The 25,650-nt window shown below is 42.2% G+C and overlaps 1 protein-coding gene across 2 annotated transcripts in view; it reads right to left on the bottom strand.

The window, feature by feature from the left end:
* The window catches only part of PTPRA (protein tyrosine phosphatase receptor type A), a 159,682-nt gene that overhangs the window by 61,596 nt on the left and 72,436 nt on the right, over positions 1 to 25,650 (bottom strand). For both annotated transcript variants that reach the window (XM_047771473.1, XM_047771472.1), the window contains exons 3-4: positions 2,095 to 2,173; positions 1,242 to 1,571 (exon numbers count right to left, since the gene is read on the bottom strand). In XM_047771473.1, coding sequence (XP_047627429.1) covers positions 1,242 to 1,571; positions 2,095 to 2,173 — 409 coding nt within the window. The remainder of the gene's footprint in view (positions 1 to 1,241; positions 1,572 to 2,094; positions 2,174 to 25,650) is intronic.

The following is a 25,650-nucleotide window of genomic DNA, read 5'->3' as shown; positions in this document are numbered from 1 at the left end:
AACAATTATTTCCTCTACTACTCACAGAAGCCCTCTGAGGGACTCTCCAATCCTCTTTTATAAACCAGAGCCCTAAGGTTCAAAGAGGTCAGAACTTGCCCTACCCCATCTGGTCTCAGCCTCAGGTCTCCGATTCTGTCTTCAAAGACACTTCTGCTTCAACCAGTGATTGACTCAAGGAGAGAAGTGGGACTGTCCCTTAACAAGCTGGCACCATAGCTGTTTCCCTGACCTCTTCTTCCTAACTCCACTCCTGGCCACAGATCTTCCACTCCTAACTAACTGCTATGGACTCAGACCCATTCTCCTTCCCACGGTCTCCAAGGATCCCCTCCTTTTCAAGGTTAACCATATTACTCAGTTTCACGATCCTTTCATCTTTAGTCCCTTACATCATCAATTAGTTTCTCTCTTCTTGTATTTTCAACCTTCTCTTTTACCTTTAAACACGACTAAGTCTTCCCAGTCTAACCATCTCCCACACAAAGTAGGATATCCTCCAGAATCTTTCTTCTTGCCTCTTAACTCTATGTTAACCAGATACTCCTGAGAATTTCCAGTCTCTAGGCTTCATTACTTTGCTTGGACAATTCTACTTATTTCAAGATACTTTATGGCTGAAAAGCACAAACAAAAATAATAAAAGGGTAGGGAGTTCCCGTCGTGACTCAGTAGTAACGAACCCAACTAGTATCCATGAGGATGGGGGTTCGATCCCTGGCCTTGCTCACTGGGTTAAGGATCTGGTGTTGCTGTGAGCTGTGGTGTAGGCTGCAGACACGGTGGCTCAGATCCTGCATTGCTGTGGCTGTGGTGCAGGCCAGGAGCCACCCACAGCTCCAATTCAACCCCTAGCCTGGGAACTTTCATATCCTGTGGGCATGGCCCGAAAAAGACAACAACAACAACAACAATAATAATTATGAAAGGCTGAATAAACTCAGAGAGCAATGGAAAGAACAAACAGAAACCAGAGTTCCTGCTGTGGCGCAGGGGAAACAAATCTGACTAGTATCCATGAAGATGCAGGTTCGATCCCAGGCCTCATGGTGAGTTGGGGATCCGACTTTGCCATGAGCTGTGGTGTAGGTCGTAGACGTGGCTCAGATCTCGAGTTGCTATGGCTGTGGCATGGGCTGACAGCTGTAGCTCCAATTTGACCCTTAGTCTGGGAACTTCCATATTCCACAGGTATGGCCCAAAAAAAGAAAAGAAAAAAAAATTGAAACCATCTCTAGTACCTGAAGGAGGAAAAGTTTCCGGAGTGGTTGCTGCAGTGCTGGCATTCCCCTCCCAAGGTTCTGTTCTGGTATCTACATGCCATGTTCCATTTGGTGAAACTGTAGTGACTACAGAATTGGTGCTCACTGTTCTTGTGGTCCCATTGTCAGAGTCTGAAGAATTGACAGTGGTTGTTACATAGGTGGGTCCCAGAGTTAGATTTGGGCTGAATGTTGGTGCCAAGGAAGGAGAAGTTACTGAAGAAGTAGGATTTGAAGTTTTGGTCTCTTCTTTAAATGATTCTGCTGTAGTTGCTTTAATAGATCTTGTAACGCCTACTGAAGGTGAAACTGTAAACCGAAAGGAAAAAAAAGAGAGACAGGGAGAAAAAATATCACACAAAGAATTTGAAAGCTCAAAAGTTATAAAGCACAAAGCCGAAAGCCCTTACTACACTCTCAAATACTTAGAACCAAAGATCAGATAGATACAAACGCACTCTCTCTTTTATTTAATGATGGATCCTTCCTTCCACTTCCAAAGCGCTACCATCTAATATAAGGAGAAACTGGATTCTTAGTTCCTCAGAATCAATATATAGGAATCTTAAATAGTAACCCCCCCCCTTTTTTTTTTAACATTTCAGGAATAAACACACAATCTCTTCATTTAAAGTAGTATGTAGTATACAGAACAATGCTAGGCATACAATACCACCCAGAAACTTCTAAAGACACTTATTTTACCATCACTTTTAAGTAAAACCTTAATATACTTTTCCTTTCTTTAGTATCATCAAAGCCTCAAATGTAGGCATTAAATGTAAAACCAAAATTCTGTTCCAAATACCAGTCTCATCAAATAGCAATTTACCTATGGTAGTGTTGCTGGCACCAGCATGTATCAGACCACTGCCCAGCAGAACAAGAAGGAACCAGGAATCCATGCTGACCTGAAAAATTAGAGAGCCATGTTAGGTAAGATCCCATAAAACTGTGATTATGTCCAAACTATTCACCCAAGGAGTGTTTTGGGCAAAACTTTCCTAGCAACTAAAGTGTACAAATAGGACCAATGATCTTCTGGGAATCTGATAAGCACAATTCCCCAAGAATCCAACTACTTAACTGAATCTTTATATAACTATAATACTTAATAAGAACCTTTAGTAAGAACACTTTTTCAAGTGATTCTCAACCTTGGCTACACTTTAGAATCACACAAACAATTAAAAAAAAAAAAACATCCCTGTGCCAGACTGCATCTCTGGGGGTGAGAGCTAGATGGTAATTCCTTTAAAAACTCCCCAGGCAAATGCTATGTGTAGCTTTCGTGTCTTCAGAATAAGAGGTATGGAGAAGGTAGGTTGACTGCATGAATGTACTGCCCTCCAAGGCAGACATTATGCAGCTGTTTTCAACCTTTATTTTTACTTCAAACCACGTAACATGGCTGTGGCACATTCTCAATGGTAATAGTGGCTCATTCCTCCTTTCAGATGCCTATGTCCTATACTAAGCTAGGTACTAGGCAAACAATTAGGGAGCAATACTCTCAGAGGTCCCATCTTATAAGACTCACAGCCTAGAGATAATTCAATATGCTAATGGTTTTCTAAGGGGCACGCCTCTCCAAGGGGCACAGGACAATTTGAGGGAGGGTAGAGAGATGCAAGTGGTTTATACACAGAGTTTGCCTCTGGTACCAGCAACTAGGCCTAGCAGGGAATGAGCGGCCTTGCCAAGGTACACTCACATAAGATTTGACCAGTTCCCCACTTGACCATAACATGAAATTGGGAAACCATACAATCCCCTCTGTAAGGGTTAGAAAACAGACTGAAAGGCTGATTATTACGTATGTATATTTGTCTGATTTAAAAAAAATTTTTTTGGGCCTCGCTTGAGGCACATGAAAGTTTCCTGGCCAGAGATTGAATCCACACCACAGCAGTGACAACGCCAGATCCTTAACGTGCTGAGCCACAAGGGAACTACTATTTTGGAGAAAAATTAACTGTATATTTGGGAGTTCCTGCCATGGCGCAGTGGGTTAAGAATCTAACTGCAGGAGTTCCTGTCATGGCTCAGTGGTTAACAAATCTGACTAGGAATCATGAGGTTTCAGGTTCGATCCCTGGCCTCATTCAGTGGGTTAAGGATCCGGTGTTGCCGTGAGCTGTGGTGTAGATCACAGACGTGGCTCGGATCTGGCATTGCTGTGGCTCTGGCTTAGGCCAGGGGCTACAGCTCTAATTAGACCCCTAGCCTGGGAACCTCCATATGCTGTGGGTGCAGCCCTAGAAAAAACAAAAAAAGACATCCCCCCCAAAAATAATTTAACTGCAGTGGCTTGGGTCCCTACAGAGGTGTGGGTTCAATCACCAGCCTGGGAACTTCCACATGCCCCAGGTGCAGCTGTAAAAAAATGAAAGCAAAAACAAAGCTATGTATTTGGGGGCAGGGGGTTAGACCATTACCTCATTCCATAGACCAAAATAAAATCCAGATGGGTTGAAAAATTAAATGTTTAGAAACACATTTTTGAAAGGAATAAATGAATATGAGAGCTTAGGATGAGGAAGGATTTTCTAAACATCATGTAAGAAACCACAAAATAATAAATCACAAAAGTAAAAATGTACATCTGATAATAGGAAAAAAAGCTGCAAAATATCATAAACAATGTTCATGGATAGGAAGACTCAATATTGTCAAGATGTCAGTTCTTCCCAACTTGGTTTACAGATTCAATGCAATCTCAATCAAAATCCCACAAAGCGGTTTTGTGGATATCAACAAACTGGTTCTAAAGTTTATACAGAGATGCAAAAGACTGAGAATAGCCAATTCAATACTGAAGGAGCAAAGTCAGAAGATTACTATAAAAGCAAATAGTAATATAAAAAAGCAACAGTGATCAAGACAGAAAGAATAAATAAACAGATCAATGGTACAGGAGAGAGAATCCAGATATAGACCTACATAAATAGTCAACTGATCTTTGACAAAGGAGCAAAGATAGTCTTTTCAACACTGGTACTGCAGTAACTTGGCACACACATACCCCACCCCACCCCAAAAATCTAAATGCAGACCTTATGTTCTCCACAAAAATTAACTCAAAATGAACACAGACCTCAATGTAAATGCAAAAGACTTCCTGAAGATAACACAGGAGAAAACCTAGATGACCTTGGGTATGGCAATGACTTTTTAGATATACCACCAAAGGCAGAACCATAAAAAAATAATAAGCTGCACTTGATTAAAATTAAAAATTGTTCAGAGTTTCCTGGTGATGCAGTGGGTTAAGTATATGGCGTTGTCACTGCAGTGGCTTCAGTCCCTGCTGTGGCATGGTTTCGATTCCTGGGCTGGAACTTCAGCATGCCATGGGCACAACCAACCAAATAAACGAACAAAAAACCCAAAACTGCTCTGCAGAAGACAATGTCAAGAGAACAACACAAGAAGAAAGCCACAGACTATGAGAAAATATTGGCAAAAGACAACAGCTAAAGAACTGCTATCCAAAATAATGAACTCTTGGAAACTCCCTTGTGGTGCAGCAGGTTAAGAATCTGGTGTTGGAGTTCCCGTCGTGGCGCAGTGGTTAACGAATCCGACTAGGAACCATGAGGTTGCGGGTTCGGTCTCTGCCCTTGCTCAGTGGGTTAATGTTCCAGTGTTGCTGTTAGCTGTGGTGTAGGTTGCAGACGCGGCTCGGATCCCGAGTTGCTGTGGCTCTGGCGTAGGCCGGTGGCTACAGCTCCAATTCAACCCCTAGCCTGGGAACCTCCATATGCCGCGGGAGCGGCCCAAGAAATAGCAACAACAACAACAACAACCAAAAAGACAAAAAAAAAAAAAGAATCTGGTGTTGTCACTTACGGCAGCTTGGGTAGCGGTTACAGGTTCAATCCCTGGCCTGGGAACTTCAACATGCCATGGGTGTGGGCAAAAATCAAATAAGATGAAAACAAAATAAAGAACTCATTTCCCCCCCTTTTTACTGCCAGACTGTGGCATATGGAAGTTCCCAGGCTAGGGGTCGAATCAGAGCTCCAGGTGATGGCCTACACCACAGCCACAGCATTGTGGGATCTGAGACTCATCTGCGACCTACACTGCAGCTCATGGCACGGCTGGATCCTTAACCCAGAGTGAGGCCAGGGATTGACCCTGCGTCCTCATGGATACTAGCTGGGTTCACTACTGTGAGCCACAATGGGAACTCCCAAAATAAAGAACTCTTAAAACTCAGGAAAACCATCAACTCAATAAAATGGTAGATACATGTCATTATACATTTGACCAAACCCACACAATGTATACCGCCAGAAGTGAACCCTAATGTAAACTATGGACTTTGAGTGATAATACTATCAATGCAGGTTCACTGATTTGTAATAAATGTACCACTGTGGAGCAGGATGTCAACAGCAGGGGAGGTTTTGTATGTGTCTGTGTGTGTGTGTGTGTGTGTGTGTGTGTGTGTGTGTGTGTGTGTGTGTGAAAGAGAGAGCAAGCAGGGGTATTTGGAAACTTTTATACTTTCTAATCAATTTTGTTGTGAATATAAAACTGCTCTGAAAATGCAGTCTTTTTTTTTTGTTAAATTTTATGACCACACCCAGAGCATATGGAAGTTCCTGGGCCAGGGACTGAATCTGACCCATAGCTGTGACCTACATAGCAGCTGTGGCAATGCAAGATCCTTTTAACCCACTGTACCAGGCCAGGTATTAAACTCGCCTTCACATGACCAGAGCCATTGTAAGTCGGATTTGTAATTCACTGTGCCACATCAGGAACTCCAAAAATCTGCTATACCTGTTCTCCGACCTCACCCAGACTTTCGGTCCCTTGAACTTCTAGTTTTCTTTCCAATATCTCTGTTTAGTCTTTATTTCCTTCTCAACCAAGAAAACCTGGTGTCAGTTCAACTATTCCCTTGCAAATATCCTAAATTCTTTTGCTACATTGCTCTTCTAGTGCACCTACCCGGGGAAAATAACCCCCAATCACGAACTAAGCTAACTGTCAGCCCTACATTTAGACTGTCAAATGCTCCTTAAGACAATCAAACAACCCATAAGGTTGATACCACTATTTTTGCCTCAATGGAACTCTGAACACTTTCTGGGATCCTTCTGTATTTCCCTCAACTCTCTCTCCAATTCCCCACAGCAGTGGTTTCTAAGAACCTCCTCTCTTCTCCAACCATCTCTTTCTCACATCCTTGGCTGCTGGCCTTGTCTCAGAGAAAACAGAAGCCACTGGACTAGGATACCCTTAACTCCCAGTCACCTTACTTAATAAACCTCCTCCTCTCTGCAATATCTCCCAAAACTCTGAGTCCCTTAGGAATCTTGTCCTGTAGATCATCTACCACGATCTCTTAGCTTTAATAAAGCATTTAAACATGATTAAGAACATCTCAAAGAAAAGAACTCCTTTTATTTATTTTTTGTCTTTTTGCCATTTCTTGGGCCGCTCCCGCGGCATACGGAGGTTCCCAGGCTAGGGGTCTAATTGGAGCTGCAGCCACTGGCCTACACCACAACCACAGCAATGTGGGATCTCAGACGTGTCTTCGACCTACACCACAGCTCACAGCAACGCCAGATCCTTAACCCACTGAGCAAGGCCAGGGATCGAACCCACAACCTCATGGTTCTTAGTCAGATTCGTTAACCACTGAGCCACAACGAGAACTCCAAAAGAATTCCTTTTAATCCACATCACTTTTCTAGTTAGCATTCTCTCAATTCCACCTCGCAGCCAAATTTCTAGAAAGAGTTGTTTCCATGGCAACCTGGCTTCTTTTTCCACCATTCCACCAAAACAACTATCTCCATATTTGTAATGAATATGCTCTTTAAAAATATTTCCAACTCATTTACAAAGGTCTGATTTCCCTGATATTTAAAGGACTCCTACAGATTAAGAGATGAAAAAGACAATTCACAGAAAACCAATCTCATTCATGTTCAAAGAAAGCCAAATTAACCTATATTGCAATATAATTTTTCACCTATCAGGCAAATATAAAAACCTTTTAACAACATTTTGTTGGCAAAGGTTTGTCTAAACAAATACTCTCATATGATCTGTAAATCCCAGAATTACATAAGCACAAACCTTTGACACATTTGAACTTGTAAACTTTACATATACACTATAATTTTTCTTTTTTTTTCTTTGCTGTGCCCATGGCATGTAGGAGTTCCCAGGCCAGGGACTGAGCCCAGAAGTGACAATGCCGAATCCTTAACCATCAGGCCACCAGGGAACTTCTATCCCATACTTTTAAAGTGACCTATGTATAGGTTACTCAATGCGGCATAGTTTGCAATAGAAAAAGACCAAAAATAATCTAAATATTTATCAATGGGAGAAGAGGGCACAATTAAATAAATTATGGCATATTCATAAAATGTAATACTATGCAGCTGTTAAACAGAATGAGAAGGCTCTTTGGAGATCATTTAATTCAGCGCACAGGACATTTAAAGTTAAATCTTAAAAAAAACTTTTGAGGGAGTTCCCGTCGTGGCGCAGTGGTTAACGAATCCGACTAGGAACCATGAGGTTGCAGGTTCGATCCTTGCCCTTGCTCAGTGGGTTAACGATCCGGCGTTGCCGTGAGCTGTGGTGTAGGTTGCAGACGTGGCTCGGATCCCACGTTGCTGTGGCTCTGGCGTAGGCCAGTGGCTACAGCTCCGACTGGACCCCTAGCCTGGGAACCTCCATATGCCGCGGGAGCGTCCCAAAGAAATAGCAAAAAGACAAAAAAAAATTAAAATAAAAATAAATAAATAAATAAATAAAAATAAATTAAAAAAAAAAACTTTTGAGGAGTTCCCATCATGGCTCAGCAGAAACAAATCTGACTAGTATCCATCCTTGGCCTCACTCAGTGGGTTAAGGATCCAGCATTGCCATGAGCTGTGGTGTAGGGCACAGACGCAGCTTGATCTGGCGTTGCTGTGGCTGTGGTGTAGCTGGTAGCCGCAGCTCCGATTCCAACCCCTAGCCTGGGAATGTCCATATGCCTCGGGGCGGCCCTAAAAAGACAAAACAAAACAAAACAAAAAAACCTTAGATTAAAAAATAACTTTTGCAAAAGCTCAATTAAAAGTCAGGAGAGGAGGAGTTCCCTTTGTGGCAGGTTAAGAACCTGACAAGAGTCTCCATGAGGATGTGGGTTCAATCCCTGGCCTCGCTCAGTGGGTTAAGGATCCAGCACTGCTGCAACCTGTGGTGTAGGCTGCAGATGTGGCTTGGATCCCACATTGCCGTGGCTGTGGCTTAGGCCAGTCACTGCAGCTCAGATCCAACCCGTAGCCTGGAAACTTCCATATGCCATAGGTGCAATCATAAAAAAGGAAAAGGGGTGAAAAAAGGAGGAAAGGGAAAAAAAAAAATCACAAGAGGAAAACCCCATTGGTATGTCTTTCTCCTTAGCCCATTCTCCTTTCTCTTTCCCTCCCCCCCACCTGTGTGTGTGTGTGTGTGTGTGTGTGTGTGTGTGTGTGTCCGTGTCTGTCTGTTTATCTCACTCACACACTCCCTCTTTGTTGTTAAATTCTTCAACTTCTCTGTCACATCTGATTTACTGACATCCCATACTCTCCTAAATTCATCTCTTCCCCATACCTCTCTGAATTGAGGGCTTTAAAAGCTGACTCTACAACAAAGGCATTGTCCTGACACAGATGAACAGTTAAATAGTTTGAGAGAAATAGGCACTATCGATCGTCAGGAGGAAACCAGTCCCTGTCAGCTGTACTGTGCACGATGCCAGAAATCCTGTGCACAAATTCTAATAGCGGAATGATTTTTAGGATGAGCTACTCGTGATACTTCTATTTTTAAAATTAGTTTGTCTGACAACTTCTTTTATAAAAATAGACACCTAACTTTATGACCCAGTAATTCCATTTCTATATATTTATGCAAGAGAAATAAGAACATATGTCCAGAAAAAGATTAGTACAAGAATGTTCCTAACAAATAGCTGAAAATAACCCAAGGAACCATCAATAAGAGAATATATCAATAACAGAGAGTGGTTTCTTTCTCACAATAGAATACTGCTCAGGAACAAAAAGGAAAAAAATACTGATACACACCAAAAAAATGGACGAATCTTTTTTTTTTTCGGGCTGCACCTGCAGCATGTGGAAGTTCCCAGGCCAGGGGTGGAATCGGAGCCACATCTGCGACCTACACCACAGCCACAGCAACACAGGATTCTTAAACTACTAAGCAAGGCCAGGAATCGAATCCACATCCTCATGGTTACTAGTTGGCTTTTTACCACTGAGCCACGATGGGAAATCCTCTTTTTTTCTAATTAAGGCCACACCTGTGGCATATGGACGTTCCCAGGCTAGTGGTCGAATCGGAGCTGCAGCTGCCAGCCTGTACCACAGCCACAGCAACATGGGATCTGAGCAACCTATGCTGCAGCTTGCAGCAACACCAGATTCTTACTTAACCCACTGATCGAGGCCAGGGATCAAACCCGCATCCTCATGGATACTAGTCAGATTCTTATCCCACTGAGCCACAACAGGAACTCCTGGATGAATCTTAAAAACATCATGCTGAGTGAAAAAAGCCTTACACAAGAATATAAAACATGTTGGAGTTCCTGTCGTGGCGCAGTGGTTAATAAAGCCGACTAGGAACCATGAAATTGCGGGTTCCATCCCTGGCCTCGCTCAGTGGGTTAAGGATCCAGCGTTGCCGTGAGCTGTGGTGTAGGTCGCAGATGAAGCTTGGATCTGGCCTTGCTGTGGCTGCAGCTCCAATTAGACCCCTAGCCTGGGAACCTCCATATGCTGCGGGTGCAGCCTTAAAAAGACCAAATAAAATAAAATAAAATGAAATAATTTAAAAAAAAGAATATAAAACATGTGACTTTATGTAGATGAAGCTCTAGAAAAAGCAAAACTAACCTATGGTGGAAAAATCAGAAGAATGGTTGACTGGAAAAAGATGGAGGATTTATCGGAAAGGAACATGAGGGTTCCTGGAAAACAGTAATATTCAGTATCTTGATAGAGCCGGTTGCATGGGTATATGTGTTTTTCAGAACTCACTGAATGATATCTTAAGATTTGTGCACTTCACTGTACATAAATTTTATCTCTATAAAAGATTCCACCCATAAACACATATTGTAAATGATATGTATGCTTTAGTATTTAGGAAGAAGTACACTGATCTATGCAATTTACTTTGCAATACACTGAAAATGATATGAACTGATGGATGAATAGAGGAGATGGATAAATAGATAAAACAGTAAAATGTTACAGATGTTGTATGATCTATCTGGTAGATATAAAACTTTCTCAGCTTTTCTCTAGAATAAAAGGCTGATAGGAAGTTCCTGTGTGGCACAGCAGGTTAAGGATCCAGCATTGCCTAACTGTGGTGCAGATCACAACTGTGGTGCAAGTTTGATCCCTGGCCCGGGGAACTTTCGTATGCTGCAGCTGTGGCTGTAAGGAGGAAAAAAAAAATTTTAAATAAAAGAATAAAAGGCTGATTAAAGAAAAACAACAACAAAAAAAAACCCCCAAAAGTTCAGGAGTTTCCATTGCAGCTCAGTGGGTTAAGAACCCAATTAGTATCCATGAGGATGTGGGTTTAATACTGGCCTTGCTCACTGGGTTAATGATCCAGCAATGCCGAATGAAAGCTGCATTATATTGCAGATGTGGCTTGAATCTGGCGTGGCTGTTGCTGTTGCTTAGGTCGGCAACTGAAGCTCTGATTGGACCTCTAGCCTGGGAACTTCCATATGCCACAGTTGTGGCCCTAAAGAAAAAAAAATGAGTTCAGCAACCAAGTAAATCAACTATACTTCAATAAAGCTTTAAAAAAATTAAAAGTAGGCGTTCCCGTCGTGGTTCAGTGGTTAATGAATCTGGCTAGGAACCATGAGGTTGCGGGTTTGATCCCTGGCCTTGCTCAGTGGGTTGGGGATCTGGCGTTGCCGTGAGCTGTGGTGTGGGTTGCAGATGCGGCTTGGATCCCGAGTTGTTGTGGCTGTGGCATAGGCTGGCGGCTATAGCTCCGATTGGACCCCTAGCCTGGGAACCTCCATGTGCCGCAGGAGCAGCCCAAGAAACGGCAAAAAGACAAAAATAAATAAATAATAAAAGTACACTGATTTTTTAAAAATCAGTTCAGGGAGAATTGGTATTTTTATAATCCTGGACCCGGTATTTTCTCTGTTTATTCAAGTTTTTATGTTCAGAGTGTTCCTTTATTTTTCTGTGCTATTCATTTGTTCCTGGTTGTTTTATATTATAAATTTATATTATGAATCTTTTTTCTATTCTTTTCCTTTTTTTCTTTTTTGGCTACCCCACAGCATATGGAGTTCCAGGCCAGCGATCCGATTCAAGCCACAGTTGCAACCTACATCACAGCAGCTGTGGCAACGCCAAATCCTTAACCCACTGTGCCAGGCCAGGGATCAAATCTGTGCTCCAGCACTCCGGAGACACAACCGATTCCAGTGTGCCATACGGGAACTCCTGAAATCTTTTATTTTTTATTTTTATTTTTTTAAATTTCATCTTCACTAAAGAAAAACTGACATATAAAGTTATATTTAGGGAGTTCTCATTGTAGCACAGCAGAAATGAATCCAAATACTAATGAGGATGCGGGTTCGATCTATAGCCTCACTCAGTGTGTCAGGGATCTGGCGTTGCTGTGAGCTGTGACGTAGGTTGCAGACTTGGCTCGGATCTGGCGTTGCTGTGGCTGTGGCATGGGCCAGCAGCTGCAGCTCCTATTTGACCCCAAGGCTGGGAACTTCCATATGTTGCAGGTGCAGCCCTAAAGAGCAAAAAAGAAAAGAAAAGAAAAAAAAAAGATATTTAAAGTGTACATTGTGGTGATTTTATACATACACACAGACACACACACTGTAAAAATGTCCCCCTTCTAGTTAATTAATATATTCATTACCTCACCTGTCATTTTTTTAAGGGGGTGGGGGAGAGAAAATTTAAGTTCTATTTTCTTAGCAAATTTCAATTATACAACATAGTATTATGAACTGCCAATAACATCTTTAAATTAGATCCTCAGACTATCTTCTAGTTGAAATGAATGTAATCTTTTAATATTACTAAAAGACTACTTTTTTATATAGGGAAGACACTGATCTTCCTCCCCTCCACTGAAATTATAAACTATTAAAATATATAAATACAGAATGATCATTATAAGACATACAAACAGAAGAGATGGATACAAAGAAGAGCCTAAGTTTCATTCACCTCCTGCCAGTCCCATTTCCCAAAAGTGATCACTAAATAATTTCTTCCATATTCTTTAGCTATTTCTTATACTACTCAAGCATATACCTACATATAATAAATAAATATTTTTTCAGATAAACAGGAGAGTACACATACTGTCCATAGCTTGCATTTTTACTTAAATTATAAATCCTGGACATCTTCCATACCAACAGTTTCTAGCTACCTTTCTTTTCAGTAGCTGCAGAGTGTTTTGTCTTACGGATATACCACAACTATTTTAACCAGTCTTTCTGATTGCTTTTGCTAGGTAGGAGTTAACTACACATAATTTCCTCCCCTATCTTATACATTATTTTTGACTGGGCAACAGTGGCCTAAGCAAATACAGATATATTCCAGGAAAATCAAATAATGGAAGAAACTCGTTTATACATTTTTCAATTTTCCAAAAACACATGTGAATCAAAAGCTTTGGTTATGTGAGTATAGAATAAATGAGCAGGGAGGCTTCAGATGAGTCATGAAGGATGGGAGAGTTCCCTAATTTATTAAACACAATGGCACACGCATTACATCCTTTCTCCTACCCTATCACACCCAGACAAATGGCTAATATTCAGTTCTTTTATCACTACAAAAACTTTTTTTTTTCTTTTTTTAGGGCCACACCAGCAGCATAGAGGTTCCCAGGCTAGGGGTCCAATTGGAGCTGTAGCCACTAGCCTACACCATAGCCACAGCAAGGCCAGATCCAAGCTGAGTCTGCAACCTACATCACAGCTCACAGCAATGCCGGATCCCTAACCGGCCGAGCGAAGCCAGGGATTGAACCTGTGTCATCATGGATGATAGTCAGATTTGTTTCCACGGAGACACAATGGAACTCCACAAAAACATTTCTTACTAAAAAAAGAAAAAAAAAATGTTGCCATTGCACAGACATTAGGGAGATAAATCAGGAAAGTTTAACATTCAAATAACCGAGAAAAACCAAAACACCACTGGCAATTCTTAAAAGTCTTGGGACAGGGAGTTCCCGTCCTGGCGCAGTGGTTAATGAATCCGACTAGGAACCATGAGGTTGCGGGTTCGGTCCCTGCCCTTGCTCAGTGGGTTAACGATCCGGCGTTGCCGTGAGCTGTGGTGTAGGTCGCAGATGCGGCTCGGATCCCGAGTTGCGGTGGCTCTGGCATAGGCCGGTGGCTACAGCTCCGATTAGACCCCTAGCCTGGGAACTCCATATGCCGTAAGAGCAGCCCAATAAATGGCAAAAAAAGACACCCCCCCCAAAAAAAAAGCAAAACAAGCAAACAAAACAAACAACAGGCAGGGAGGGAGACTTTTCCTCTATTTTCTCTCCTATAACCTAGAATTTAGATGTGATGATTAGAGCCCCAACAGCCACTAAGGACCCTGAAGTGACTTTTAGGATAACAGAAAAGAGAGACAAGAGACTGAGTTCTCTAATGACACTGCTGAACTGCCATATCAGCCCTCCTTACTTGTGGACTTTGTATATACAAGAAAGAAATAAACCTATTTTCTGATATATGCAACCAACCTTGATCCTGATACAGACAGTAATGAAAAATAAGATCAACTCCTAACATTATGATTTATGATGGATGAGAAATGGAAATTATGAGGGTGCTCTGCAATGCAGTTTTCTCCATGCTCTTACTAGGAGGCACAATGCTGCACACATTTCCTAAAGAAGAAAAATGTTAGAAGGAATCAGTATTTTTAAGTTCCCACTAGCAAAGGAGAGCTCAGCCAATCTGTCTATTCCCCAGAGTTTGCATTCCTGCTGTGATAGCTTCCAATTAAGAGTCATCTATTCAGGAGTTCCTGTTGTGGCTCAGCGGTAACGAATCAGACTAGTAACTGTGAAGATATGGGTTCAATCTCCAGCCTGATCAGTGGGTTAAGGATCCGGCATTGCCATGAACTGTGGTGTAGGTCACAGATGTGGCTTAGATCTGGCATTGCTGTGGCCTTGGCTGTGGTGTAGGCCGACAGCTGTAGCTCTGATTTGAACCCTAGTCTGGGAACTTCCATAAGCTGCGGGTGCGGCCCTAAAAAGGAAAAAAAAAAAAAAACTAGCTATTCAAAGTTAAGCATTCAATAGTCAATATATAAGTACTGATAAAACATGACCAAGTATCAGGTTCATATTATTTCAATATTCAACCTTCTATCTCAGTTAAATCTCAGAGTAACTCTACAAGAGAAATTCTCCTTTTACTCCCATTTTGAAGATAAAGAAATTGAGAGATGGTCACATAGCTGGTAACTGCAGAAGTAGAATCCAAATCCAGATCTACCTGACTTTTCTTTGACCCTTCAAAAGCTTAAAGACTGTTGAAGGATGTCTCCTAGGCATGGGAGAAATAAAGAAGTGTGGCAGCTAGGAGTGTTAAGCTCTGCCTAGGCCTTCTAGAGCTGCTCAGGTTCTTGGATTTGAGAAAAAGGCACACAGAAGGAGAGTTCAGTTCCTTTAGTGAAGTGTTCACTCAATACTATATTATTTATTATTAAGAACAAACTATTCTTAAAACTATAATCCTTGGGTACCTGCTATAGGCTAGGCACCTTAGGCATGCTATATACTTTAAACCAATCAATCCCTACAACCATCTATGAGTTAGATACTGTTTTTCCATTCTACAAATGAATCTAAAAATCACAGAGGTTAAGGAATTTATTTGAGGCCATATACCTATTAAGTGGCTACTAGGATTCAAACACAAGGCTTTCAAAACTCCAAAGCTCACATTTTCCCCTTTGTGCTTCACCAGACAATGGCAATACACAGATTAGACAAGGACTAGATATAAGCGGTCATCAAGTAGTTCACTAACCAGTAGTGAGGCACAAATGAACTATTTATTCAAAACCTGAGTATCACCTGGCACAATGTTAGTCAATTAACACTAAGGTGAGGTAGCGAAACTGCAGAACAAAGAAGGCATTTGCAGGGGAGATAATGCTTGAGATGAACTTGGGAAGATAAAGAGCAGTTATCCAAGGGTCAGAAACAAGAATCATTCTTTAAAGCAGAGAGGACTTAATGCTTGAAAAAGCATTTGGCTCCTGGAGTGGCAAAAGAGCTGGGCAAGAGCATCAAACAGGACCTCAATAAACCTTTGCTAAATGAATGTGAAAATGGCAGACATAAAAGATTGGGGTCTGTAAGGCTATGTGGAGGAAATTCAGGAGAGGAGTCTAGAAGCAGTGAAGGGATCACAAAGGAGCCTGCTAGGTCACAATAAAAAGTTCTGATTTTCCACTGAACACACTGAAGAACCACCAAAATCTTTAACACAGAAAAGTTGACCATAATTATTTGGATTTTAAAAACAGTGACTGACAGTAGGGCAGAGGATCAACTGGTGTGGTTTGAGGTTAGGAGGGATGCTGACTGAAGCCTTGAGAAGTTAATCTAGCCAATAAGCCAGAAGGACATCAGAGCAGGACTGATTTTTTTTTTTTGAGTTTTTAATTTTTTTTTTTTTTTTGCTTTTTTTTAGGGCCGCACCTGCGGCATATGGAGGTTCCCAGGCTAGGGGTCGAATCGGAGCTACAGCTGCTGACCTATGCCACAGTCACAGTAGCACAGGATCCACGCTGCGTCTGAGACCTAAACCACAGCTCATGGCAATGCCGGATCCCCAACTCACTAAGGGAGGCCAGGGATCGAACCCGTAACCTCATGGTTCCTAGTTGGATTCATTTCTGCTGAGCCACAACGGGAACTCCAGGACTGATAAATTTACAGAAGTGAAACTGAAGACTTAACAATAAAGATGCCGGAGGTAAGGAAGGCCCAGGTCTCTGACTTAGATGAATCTTAATGCTATAAGTAGGAGGATGACTGCTTTGGGACATAACATAGGGAAGGTGATGAGCTTAGCTCTGAACACAGAATAATGCAGTACTACAGTACATGTTGTTCTTATATGGGAAAGGGATGCGAGGTGAAGGGTAGGAGAAAGGGCAGAATGGCTGATGGGCAATGACAAAGCAGCTGTCACGGAAGTCAGGCAGTACGCCAAAGGAAGGAAAAAGACAGCTGTAAGACAACTGACAAAAGCAGCAAAGAGTCAGCCTGGCAGGAGACATCTGACAAGCACAGAAGGCAGGAGTAGGTGGGTGTTGGTGTGTCAAAGACTGATACATGCCACCAAGGGGAGGATTGAGTACGAACAGCACACTCAATACCTGCTAGTGAGAAAAAAGAATCAGAAAAACTGCTGAAGAGTGCTGGAACACCAGAAATCAACTTTCATTACAGGTCTTCTATGGAGAAAGACAATGTGACAGAGACCCAAAGTAAAGGGAAGAGGACCTCCTAAATTAGTAGGAGCCTGAAGCTCTTAAGAGCAGCTTGTTTCCGTAGGTGAATTTACGTAGAGAATGAAAAAGGACCACCAAAGCTGCAAAATAAAACTGTTAAATTCTACTGTCTATAAGTTACACCTAAGGTAAGATTCAGTTTGGGGTCTGGAAAGAGATGAGCCCGGAGGCAAGGAGGTCAATTAGATTACTTCAATAAACAGAACAGTCTGGTATAAACTTATATTGCAGATTAATCAAGACAAAGAACAATATGGAAAAGTATTTGTTCCGCTTATAGCACACCTTGGAATAAATCACTAGATTTATGAAACCAACATACAGTACAGGTTATATGCATAAAATAAAACTTAAAAACAAACCAGGGATGAAGCTTGGCCAAAATGGCAGAGTAGGAGACCCTAAGCTCACCTCCTCTCATAGGCACACCAAAATCAGAATTATCTGCAGAGCAACTACTGATGAGAAAGACCGGAATCTAGCAGAAAAGATCTACAACTAAAGGCACAAAGAAAAGAGTAGTAGGGGTGTAGCTGAGAGAGAGTCAGGACCCATACCCCCAGGTGGGCAACCCACAACAGAAGGGTAGTTATGATTGCAGAGGTTCTCCCGAGCAGCAATGGGTCTGAGCCCAGGGTTCCTGCACCAGGAAGACAAGCCCCAGAACATTGGGCTTTGAAGGCCAAAAGAGCTTGCTTGTGGGAGTTCCAGAGAGCTGTGGGAAATAGCCTGTTAAAGGGCATACACAAAATAGCGTATGTTTCAGGGCCCAGGGCAGAAGCTGTAATTTGAAAGAAAGCTGGGTCAGACCCACCTGCTGATCTTGGAGAGTGTCCCAGAGATGCAGGAGGCAAGTGGAGCTCACCTGGGGAACCCTCACACTGGTGGCAGCCATTTTGGGGAGCTTGTTCTACCACGTGCATACTGGCGCTAGCAAGCACATTTTGAACCCTCCCTCTAGCTTATTAGCACTGGATACTGCCCCACCCACCAGTATTGGGTTGCCTCAGGCCAAGCAACTAGCCAGGCAGGGACACAGCCCCACCCATCAGCAGGCAGGCTACCTCTAGAGACCACAGCCAACTTGGGACATGCTCTGTCCACTAGAGAGCCCAGAACCTGGCCCTATAACCAACATGCAGGCACTAATCCGGGGACCTCCAGGACCTGCAGCCAGAGATCCTAGAAATCAGCACTGCCCACCAGCACGCCAACACAACTCCAGGACCCCCAGAGCCCTGCAGCCAGAGACCCTGGGTCCTGGCTCTGCCCATCAGTGAGCTGGCACTAGCCCAAGGACCAGCCTCAAAAATCAATGGGCAGATGAAGTTCCCATCATGGCTCAGTGGTAATGAACCCAACTAGTATCCATGTGGATGCAGGTTTGATCCCCTGGCCTCGCTCAGTGGGTTAAGGATCCAGCGTTGCCATGAGCTGTGGTGTAGGTCACAGACTCAGCTTGGATCTGGTGTTGCTGTGGCTGTGGGGTAGGCCAGCAACTGTAGCTCTGATTAGACCCCTAGCCTGAGAACTTCCACATGCTGTGGGTATGGCTCTAAAAAGACCAAAAAAAAAAAACAAAACAAAACCCATGGGCAGAGTTCCCATTGTGGCTCAGCTAAAAACCAGACATAGTATCCATGACGATAGAGGATATGGGCTCAATCGCTGGCATTGCTCAGTGAGTTAAGGATCTGGCATTGCTGCAAGGTGTGGCATAGGCCTGCAGCTGCAGCTGTGATTCAATCCCCAATGCAGGAAATTCCATATGCTGCGGGTGAGGCCATAAAAAGGAAAAAAAAAAAAAAAAAAATCAGTGGGCAGGCACCAGCCCCAGGACTCTCTGGGTGCCAGCTATACCCACCAGCAAGCCAACACCAGCTCCAAGAAACCTCAGGCCCCTCAGCCCTAGAATCCAGTCTCATGTACCAGAAGGCCAGCAGAAGCTTTGTGACAACCCAAACCAAACAGTCAGCTGTGTCAGAAACTGACCCCACTTACCAGAAGGCCAGCACCAGCTCTAAGACCACCAGGGCCTTACAGCAGAAGTCATAGGACCTGGCTCTACCTGCCAGCAAGGCAGCACTAGTCCCAGAATCCCCTGGACCTTGGTATCATTCATCAGTGGTTCAACACCAGCTTTGGGACCACTTGGCCCTATAGCCAGAGACCCTAGGACCTAGCTTCACTCACTGGTGGATGGGCTCTAGCTCTAGGACCTCCATTGCACCAGGACCCAGCCCTGCCCACCAGCAGACCAACACTAGCTCTGGGACACTTGGGACCCCTCATCCAGTGGCCCTACACACCAGCAGGCTGACACTAGCTTTGGGACCTCGGAGCCCTGCACCTAGAGACCCCAGGACCCAGCTCCTCCTAGCAGTAAGCTGGCACTAACCCAAGACCCGCTAGGCCCTGGCCCTGCCCACTAGCTGACCAATAGTAGCCGGGCCTCATCTACTAGTAAAAAGGAGCAGGATCCTGTGGGGCTCCTAGGCACAAAAGCTTTTCTTTGCCGTTTCTTGTATGTAGGAAAGAAGTTTCATTCAGCCTCCATAACCTCCCCTGGGTTCCAAAGGGCAGGTTCAAAGAGTTGCTAATCAGGGAAGGGATGCAAAGACCAGGGAGGAATAGTCAAGAAACAACAGTGCAGCCTTGGGGCAAGTCTTGGTTTCTCCTCAAGGGATACACAAAGCAGAGTTTTTGAGCCCTTCTACAGAACTAAAACCCTCAACAAATGGTAGATGTTAATTAGTAGAACTCATCACTCTTCATTCTACAAAGAAGGTTATGGAGATAGCCTCAAGGACCACCAGAACCTGTCCTGGGACATCATGACACCAGCTTTGAAGAATGCAAGCTTGCATCTACCTTGATTCTTATCTGTGGCCCTATTTTCTACTTGCAAACTATAAGACCCCTTCCTATTCTTTCTCAAGAGGAGGCACAGCCTTTACGGCATTAGCCTGCTGTAGCCTCCTTTGCCTGGCAAAGCAATAACACCCCTTTTCTACTTCACCCAAAGCTCTACCCCTGCCCTTTTATTCAGCACCAGTGGACACAGGCTGAGTTTCAGCAACACACACTAGTAGGCCAACACGAGCTCTGAGATGCCTTTGATTCCTTCTCCAGGTGCCCCAGGATCTAGACCCACTCACCAGTGAGGCAGCACCAGCTCTGCAACATCCCAGAACTTGCATCCAGCCATGTCAGAATCTGGCTTCACCCACCAGCTGGCCTACACTAGATCTAGGAACACTGTATGTGTAACCAACCACCCCAGAAGCCGGCTCTGGCCACCAGTAAGCCAATACTAGCCCTGAGATACCCTCTCAGGGTTACATAGTCAGCTACCTCTGCAAAAGGCAGGGCCTGGCAATCAGCAAGACTGGGGACCAGCCATGCCTACCAGAGCACAGTAGTCAGCCCACCACAACAGAAGGACCCATGCAGTCCATAGAGAGAGCACCCCTGGAGCATATAGCTCTGGGGACTGGAGGGGAGTGCACTGCTGGGATGCACAGAATGTCTCATACAAACGGCTACTTCTCCAAGGTTGAGAAATGTAACCCATATACCAGGCACATAGAAATTAAAAGAGTGCATCAGGCAAAACAAGATGACTAGGGAACATGTTATTCAGCCTTACACAGTAAATTCTGATACATGCAATCACATGGATAATCCTTGAAGACATTGTACAAGTGAAATAAATCAGTTACAAGAGGACAAATATTGTACGATTTCATTTATATGAGATAGGTAAAAGAGTCATATTCATAAAGATAAAAATCAAAAAGGGAACTATCAGGAGCTGAAGGGGGAATGGGACATTATTATTTAATGGGCACAAAGTTTCAGTTAGGGAAGATGAAAAAGTTTAGAAGTGGGCAGTGGCAACAGTTACTTAAAGCCACAGAAATATACACTTAAAAATGGTTAAAATGATACATTTTATTTTTTGGCTGTGCCCACGGCATGCAGAAATTTCTAGGCCAGGGAATGAATTTGTGCCACAGCAGTAACTAGAGTGATGGCAGTGACAACACCAGATCCTTGACCCACTGGGCTACCAGGGAACTCAAAAATGGTACATTTTTTTTTTCCTTTTGGCTGCACCAGTGGCACATGGAAGTTCCCAGGCCAATGATCAAACCTACGCCTCAACAGTGACCCAAGCCACTGTAGAGACAATGCTGGACCCTTAACCCAATGCATTAGAGCCGTAACTCCCCAAATGGTACATTTTATCATGTACATGTATCCTCAAATTTTTAAAAAGACAAGCCACACACTGCGAGAAAAACCTCACAAAGCATTTATCTGATAAAGGATTGGTATCCAAATACACGAAAACTCTCAACAATAAGAAGCATCCCAATAAAATAATGGACAAAAAATTCAAACAAACAAGCACATGAAAGAGGCTGCAAATCATTAATCATTAGGGAAATGCAAAGTGAAATATAAAATATCCCTATGTTGCCCATTAAAGTGGCTAAGATTAAAAGATCAACAAACCAAGGATATGAAGAAATCAGAACCCTCACACATTGCTGGTAACACCATAAAGTCAAATAACCATTGTGGAAAACTATTTGGCAGTTTCCTAAAAAGTTAAACACATACTATGATCCAGTTGATCTACTCTTAGGTATTCACCCAAGAGAACAGAAAGGTGTGTCCATACCAAAAAAATGAATAGAATAGAATAGAATAGACGGAGTTCCTGTTGTGGCGCAATGGAAACGAATCCCACCAGGAACAATGAGGTTGCAGGTTTGATTCCTGGCCTTACTCAGTGGGTTAAGGATCCAGCGCTACTGTGAGCTGTGATGTAGGATGCAGATGTGGCTTGGATGTGGCGTTGCTATGGCTGTGGTGTAGGCCGGTGGCTACAGGTCCAATTTGACTTGAGCCCTAGCCTGGGAACCTCCACATGCCACAGGTGCAGCCTTAGAGAGACAAAAGACCAAAAAAAAAAAAAAAAAAAAAAGAAAGAAAGAAAGAAAGAAAGGAACAGAACAGAATAGAATGTAGGTTTTATTATTCAAGCATTCTGAGACCAAAACAAATTAGATGACTGTCATTGAAAAGATAGCTTGTCAGCTTGTTATTCACGGTTCCCAAAAGGAGGTGGCATACCATGGGGCCACATCTGAAAAATATAAAACTGAATCACTTTGCTGTATGCCTGAACCTAACACAACATTGTACACCAGGGTTGGTGTCAGGAGGAAGAAGGAGTGAGGAGAAAACTTGAGTAAAAGCTGTTATTGTGCTTTCTTCAGAAAGAAATGAGCAAAAAAAAAAAACCAAACCAGGGATTTCCCTGGTGGCTCAGCAGGTTAAGGATCTGGCATTGTCACTGCTATGTACAATATCAAATCCATAGATATAACTCACTCACATAAAAGAAGATCAAGAAATTAACACAACATTGTAAATCAACTACACCTCAATAAATTTTTTAAAATATACACCAAAATCACAACAAACTGCAGAACAACTATTGCTGAAAAAGTATGAAACCAAGAATGAAAGATCTTCTACAGCTAAAGATATAAAGAAAGAACCACAATGAGACTGGCTAGGATGCGTGAAATCATGATACAATCAAACCTCATACTCCCCCAGGTGGGCAACCCACAAACTAGAGAATACCTATGTTATTACAGAGGTTCTCCCACAGGAGTGAGAGTTCTGAGACCCACATCAGGCCCCCAGGCCAGGATCGGCACTAGGAAGAGGAGCCCCTAGAGAATTTGGCTTTGAAGGCCAGTGAGGCTTCACTGCAGGAGCATGTGGGAGAAAAAGAGACTTCGCTCTTAAAGGGTGCACACAAAATCTCACACTCACCAGGATTAAAGGCAAAAGCAGTTATTTCATAGAAGCCTGGGCCAACCTGCTTGCCAATCTCCTGGGAAGGCTTGTTAGTGTAATAAAATAAGAATAGGGAACTTTGACACCTCTTTAACTTACATAAATGGACAGGTCATTGAGATAGAAAAGCAACAAGGTAACACTGACCTGAAATGATACATTAAAGCAGATGGACTTAATACATGTTATAGAACATTCCATTCCAAAAGCAGCAGAATACACATTCTTTTCAACTGCAAAAGGAACACTCTCCAGGATAGATCACATGGTAGGCAACAAAAGAAGTCAGAAAATTTAAGAAAATTGAAATTATATCAAACATCTTTTCTGACCACAACACTATGAGACTAGAAGTCAACTACTAGAAAAACAAAAACATGGAATTCCTGTCATGGCTCAGCAGTAACAAACCTGACTAGCAACCATGAGGATGCGGGTTAGATCCCTCTCCTCGCTCAATGGGTTAAGGATCTGGTGTTGCCATGAGCCATGGTGTAGGTCGCAGACTTGGGTCAGATCCTGTATTATCGTGGCTGTGATGTAGGCTGGTAGTTGCAGCTCTGATTCAACCCCTAGCCTGGAAACTTCTCTATGCCATGGGTGTGGCCCTAAAAAAAAAGACCAAAAAGAAAAAGAAAAAAAAAAGGTAAACAAAACCAAAAACCTGCAAAATCCACAAACACTTGGAGGCCGAACAATATTCACTCAACAACCAATGTGTCACTGAAGAAATCAAAGAAGAAATAAAAAATACCTGGAGACAAATGAAAATGAAAACACAATGATCTATAATGTATGAGATGTGACAAAAGCAGTTCTAAGAGGGATGTTTACAGCAATACAAGCCTACCTCAGATAATAAGGAAAATCTCAAATAAACAACGCAACCATTTATCTAAAGTAACTAGAAAAAGAACAAACATAACTCAAAGTTAGAAAAGGTAAAGAAATCATAAAGATCAGAGCAGAAATAAATGAAGCAGAGATGAAGAAAACAAAAGATCAATGAAACTAAAAGCTGGTTCTTTGAAAAGAGAAACAATATTGATAAACCTTTAGCTAGACTCATCAAGAAAAAAGGGAAATGGCTCAAATCAATAAAATCAGAAATGAAAAGGGATAAGTTATAACCAACCGTAGAGAAATACAAAGGATCATAAGCATCTACCATAGGCAACTATATAACAATAAAACAACTTAGAAGAAATGGAAAAACTGTTAGAAGGGTACAATTTTCCAAGACTGAACTAGAAAGAAACAAAAAATACAGACCAATTACCAAAACTGAAATTGAATCAGTAGTTTTAAAACTCCCAGTAAACAAAAGTCCAGGACCAGATGGTTTCACAGGTGAATTGTACCAAACATTAAGAGTTAATACCTATTGTTCTCGAACTATTCCAAAAAATTACGGAGAAAAGAATACTTCCAAATTCTATTAAGATCACCATCACCATGACACCAAACCAAAGATATCTCAAAAAAAGAAAACTACAGCCCAATATCACTGATGAACATAGATGCAAAAGTCCTCAGGAAAATACTAGCAAACCAAATGTAACAATGCATTAAAAGGAACACAGACTATGATCAAATGGGATTTATCCCAAGGATGCAATGATTTCAGAACATTTTCTAACACCACATACAAAAAAAATAAACTCAAAACAGATTAAAGACCTAAATTTTAAGACCAGATACTATAAAACTCCTAGAAGAAAACAAAGGTAGGATACACTTTGACATAAATTGCAACAATATTTTTTGGATCCATCTCCTAATGGAAGAGTAATGGAAATAAAAGTAAATTAAATTTAAAAGCTTTTGCACAGCAAAGGAAACCATCAACAAAACAATAAGACAAACTAAGGACTGGGAGAAAATATGTGCAAATGATTCTACCATCAAGAGATTAATTTCTAAAACATACAAACAGCTCATAAAGCTTAATACAAAAAAAACCAAACACCACATCAAAAGATGGGCAGAAGACCTAAACAGACATTTCTCCAAAGATGGCCAAAAGGCACACAAAAAGATGCTCAAGGTCACTAATGATGAGAAAAATGCAAATCGAAACCAGTCTATCACCTCACACTGGTCAAAATGCTCGCTATCAGAAGTCTACAAACAATAAATGCTGGAGAGCATGTAGAGAAAAGGGAATCTCCGCTACACTGTTGGTGATGTAAACTGGTGCAGCCACTATGGAAAAAAAGTGTGGAGGTTCCTTAAAAAACAAAAACTAATATCTCTTGCGGTGCAGCAGGTTAAGGATCCAGCATTGTCACCACAGTAGCACAGGTTCAATCCCTGGAGCAGGAACTTCCACATGCCATGGGTGCAGCTAAATAATAATAATAATAAAAATTAAAATTAAAAATAAAATTATCATACAATCCAGCAATCCCACTCCTCAGCATACATCCAGAGAAAGCTCTAATTCAAAAAGATACATGCACCTCAATGTTCATACCAGCACTTATTTACAATAGCCAAGACATGGAAGCAACTAAAGTACCCACTGACAGATGAATGGATAGAAAATGTGGTGCATACACACAATGGAGTATTATTCAGCCATAAAAAAGAATAAAATAAGCCCATGTGCAGCAACATAGATGGACCCAGAGATTATATTAAGTGAATTAAATCAGACAGAGAAAGACAAATATCATATGATATCATTTATATGTGGTGTCTTAAAAACAAACCTAAAGTTACCAGAGGGGATAGCAGGGGGTTGGGAGAGTTTGGGATTAATATATATACACTATTATGTGTAAAATAAATAAGGACCTGCTGTATAGCACAGGGAACTATATTCAGCGTTTTGTAATAACCCCTAATAGAAAGAATCTGAAAAATATAAAACTGAATCACTTTGC

This window comes from Phacochoerus africanus, chromosome 3, assembly GCF_016906955.1.
Source record: "Phacochoerus africanus isolate WHEZ1 chromosome 3, ROS_Pafr_v1, whole genome shotgun sequence".
NCBI classification, from domain to species: Eukaryota; Metazoa; Chordata; class Mammalia; order Artiodactyla; family Suidae; genus Phacochoerus; species Phacochoerus africanus.
The sequence above is the reverse complement of the archived record's forward strand: the minus strand, read 5'-3'. Positions and strand labels throughout refer to the sequence as shown.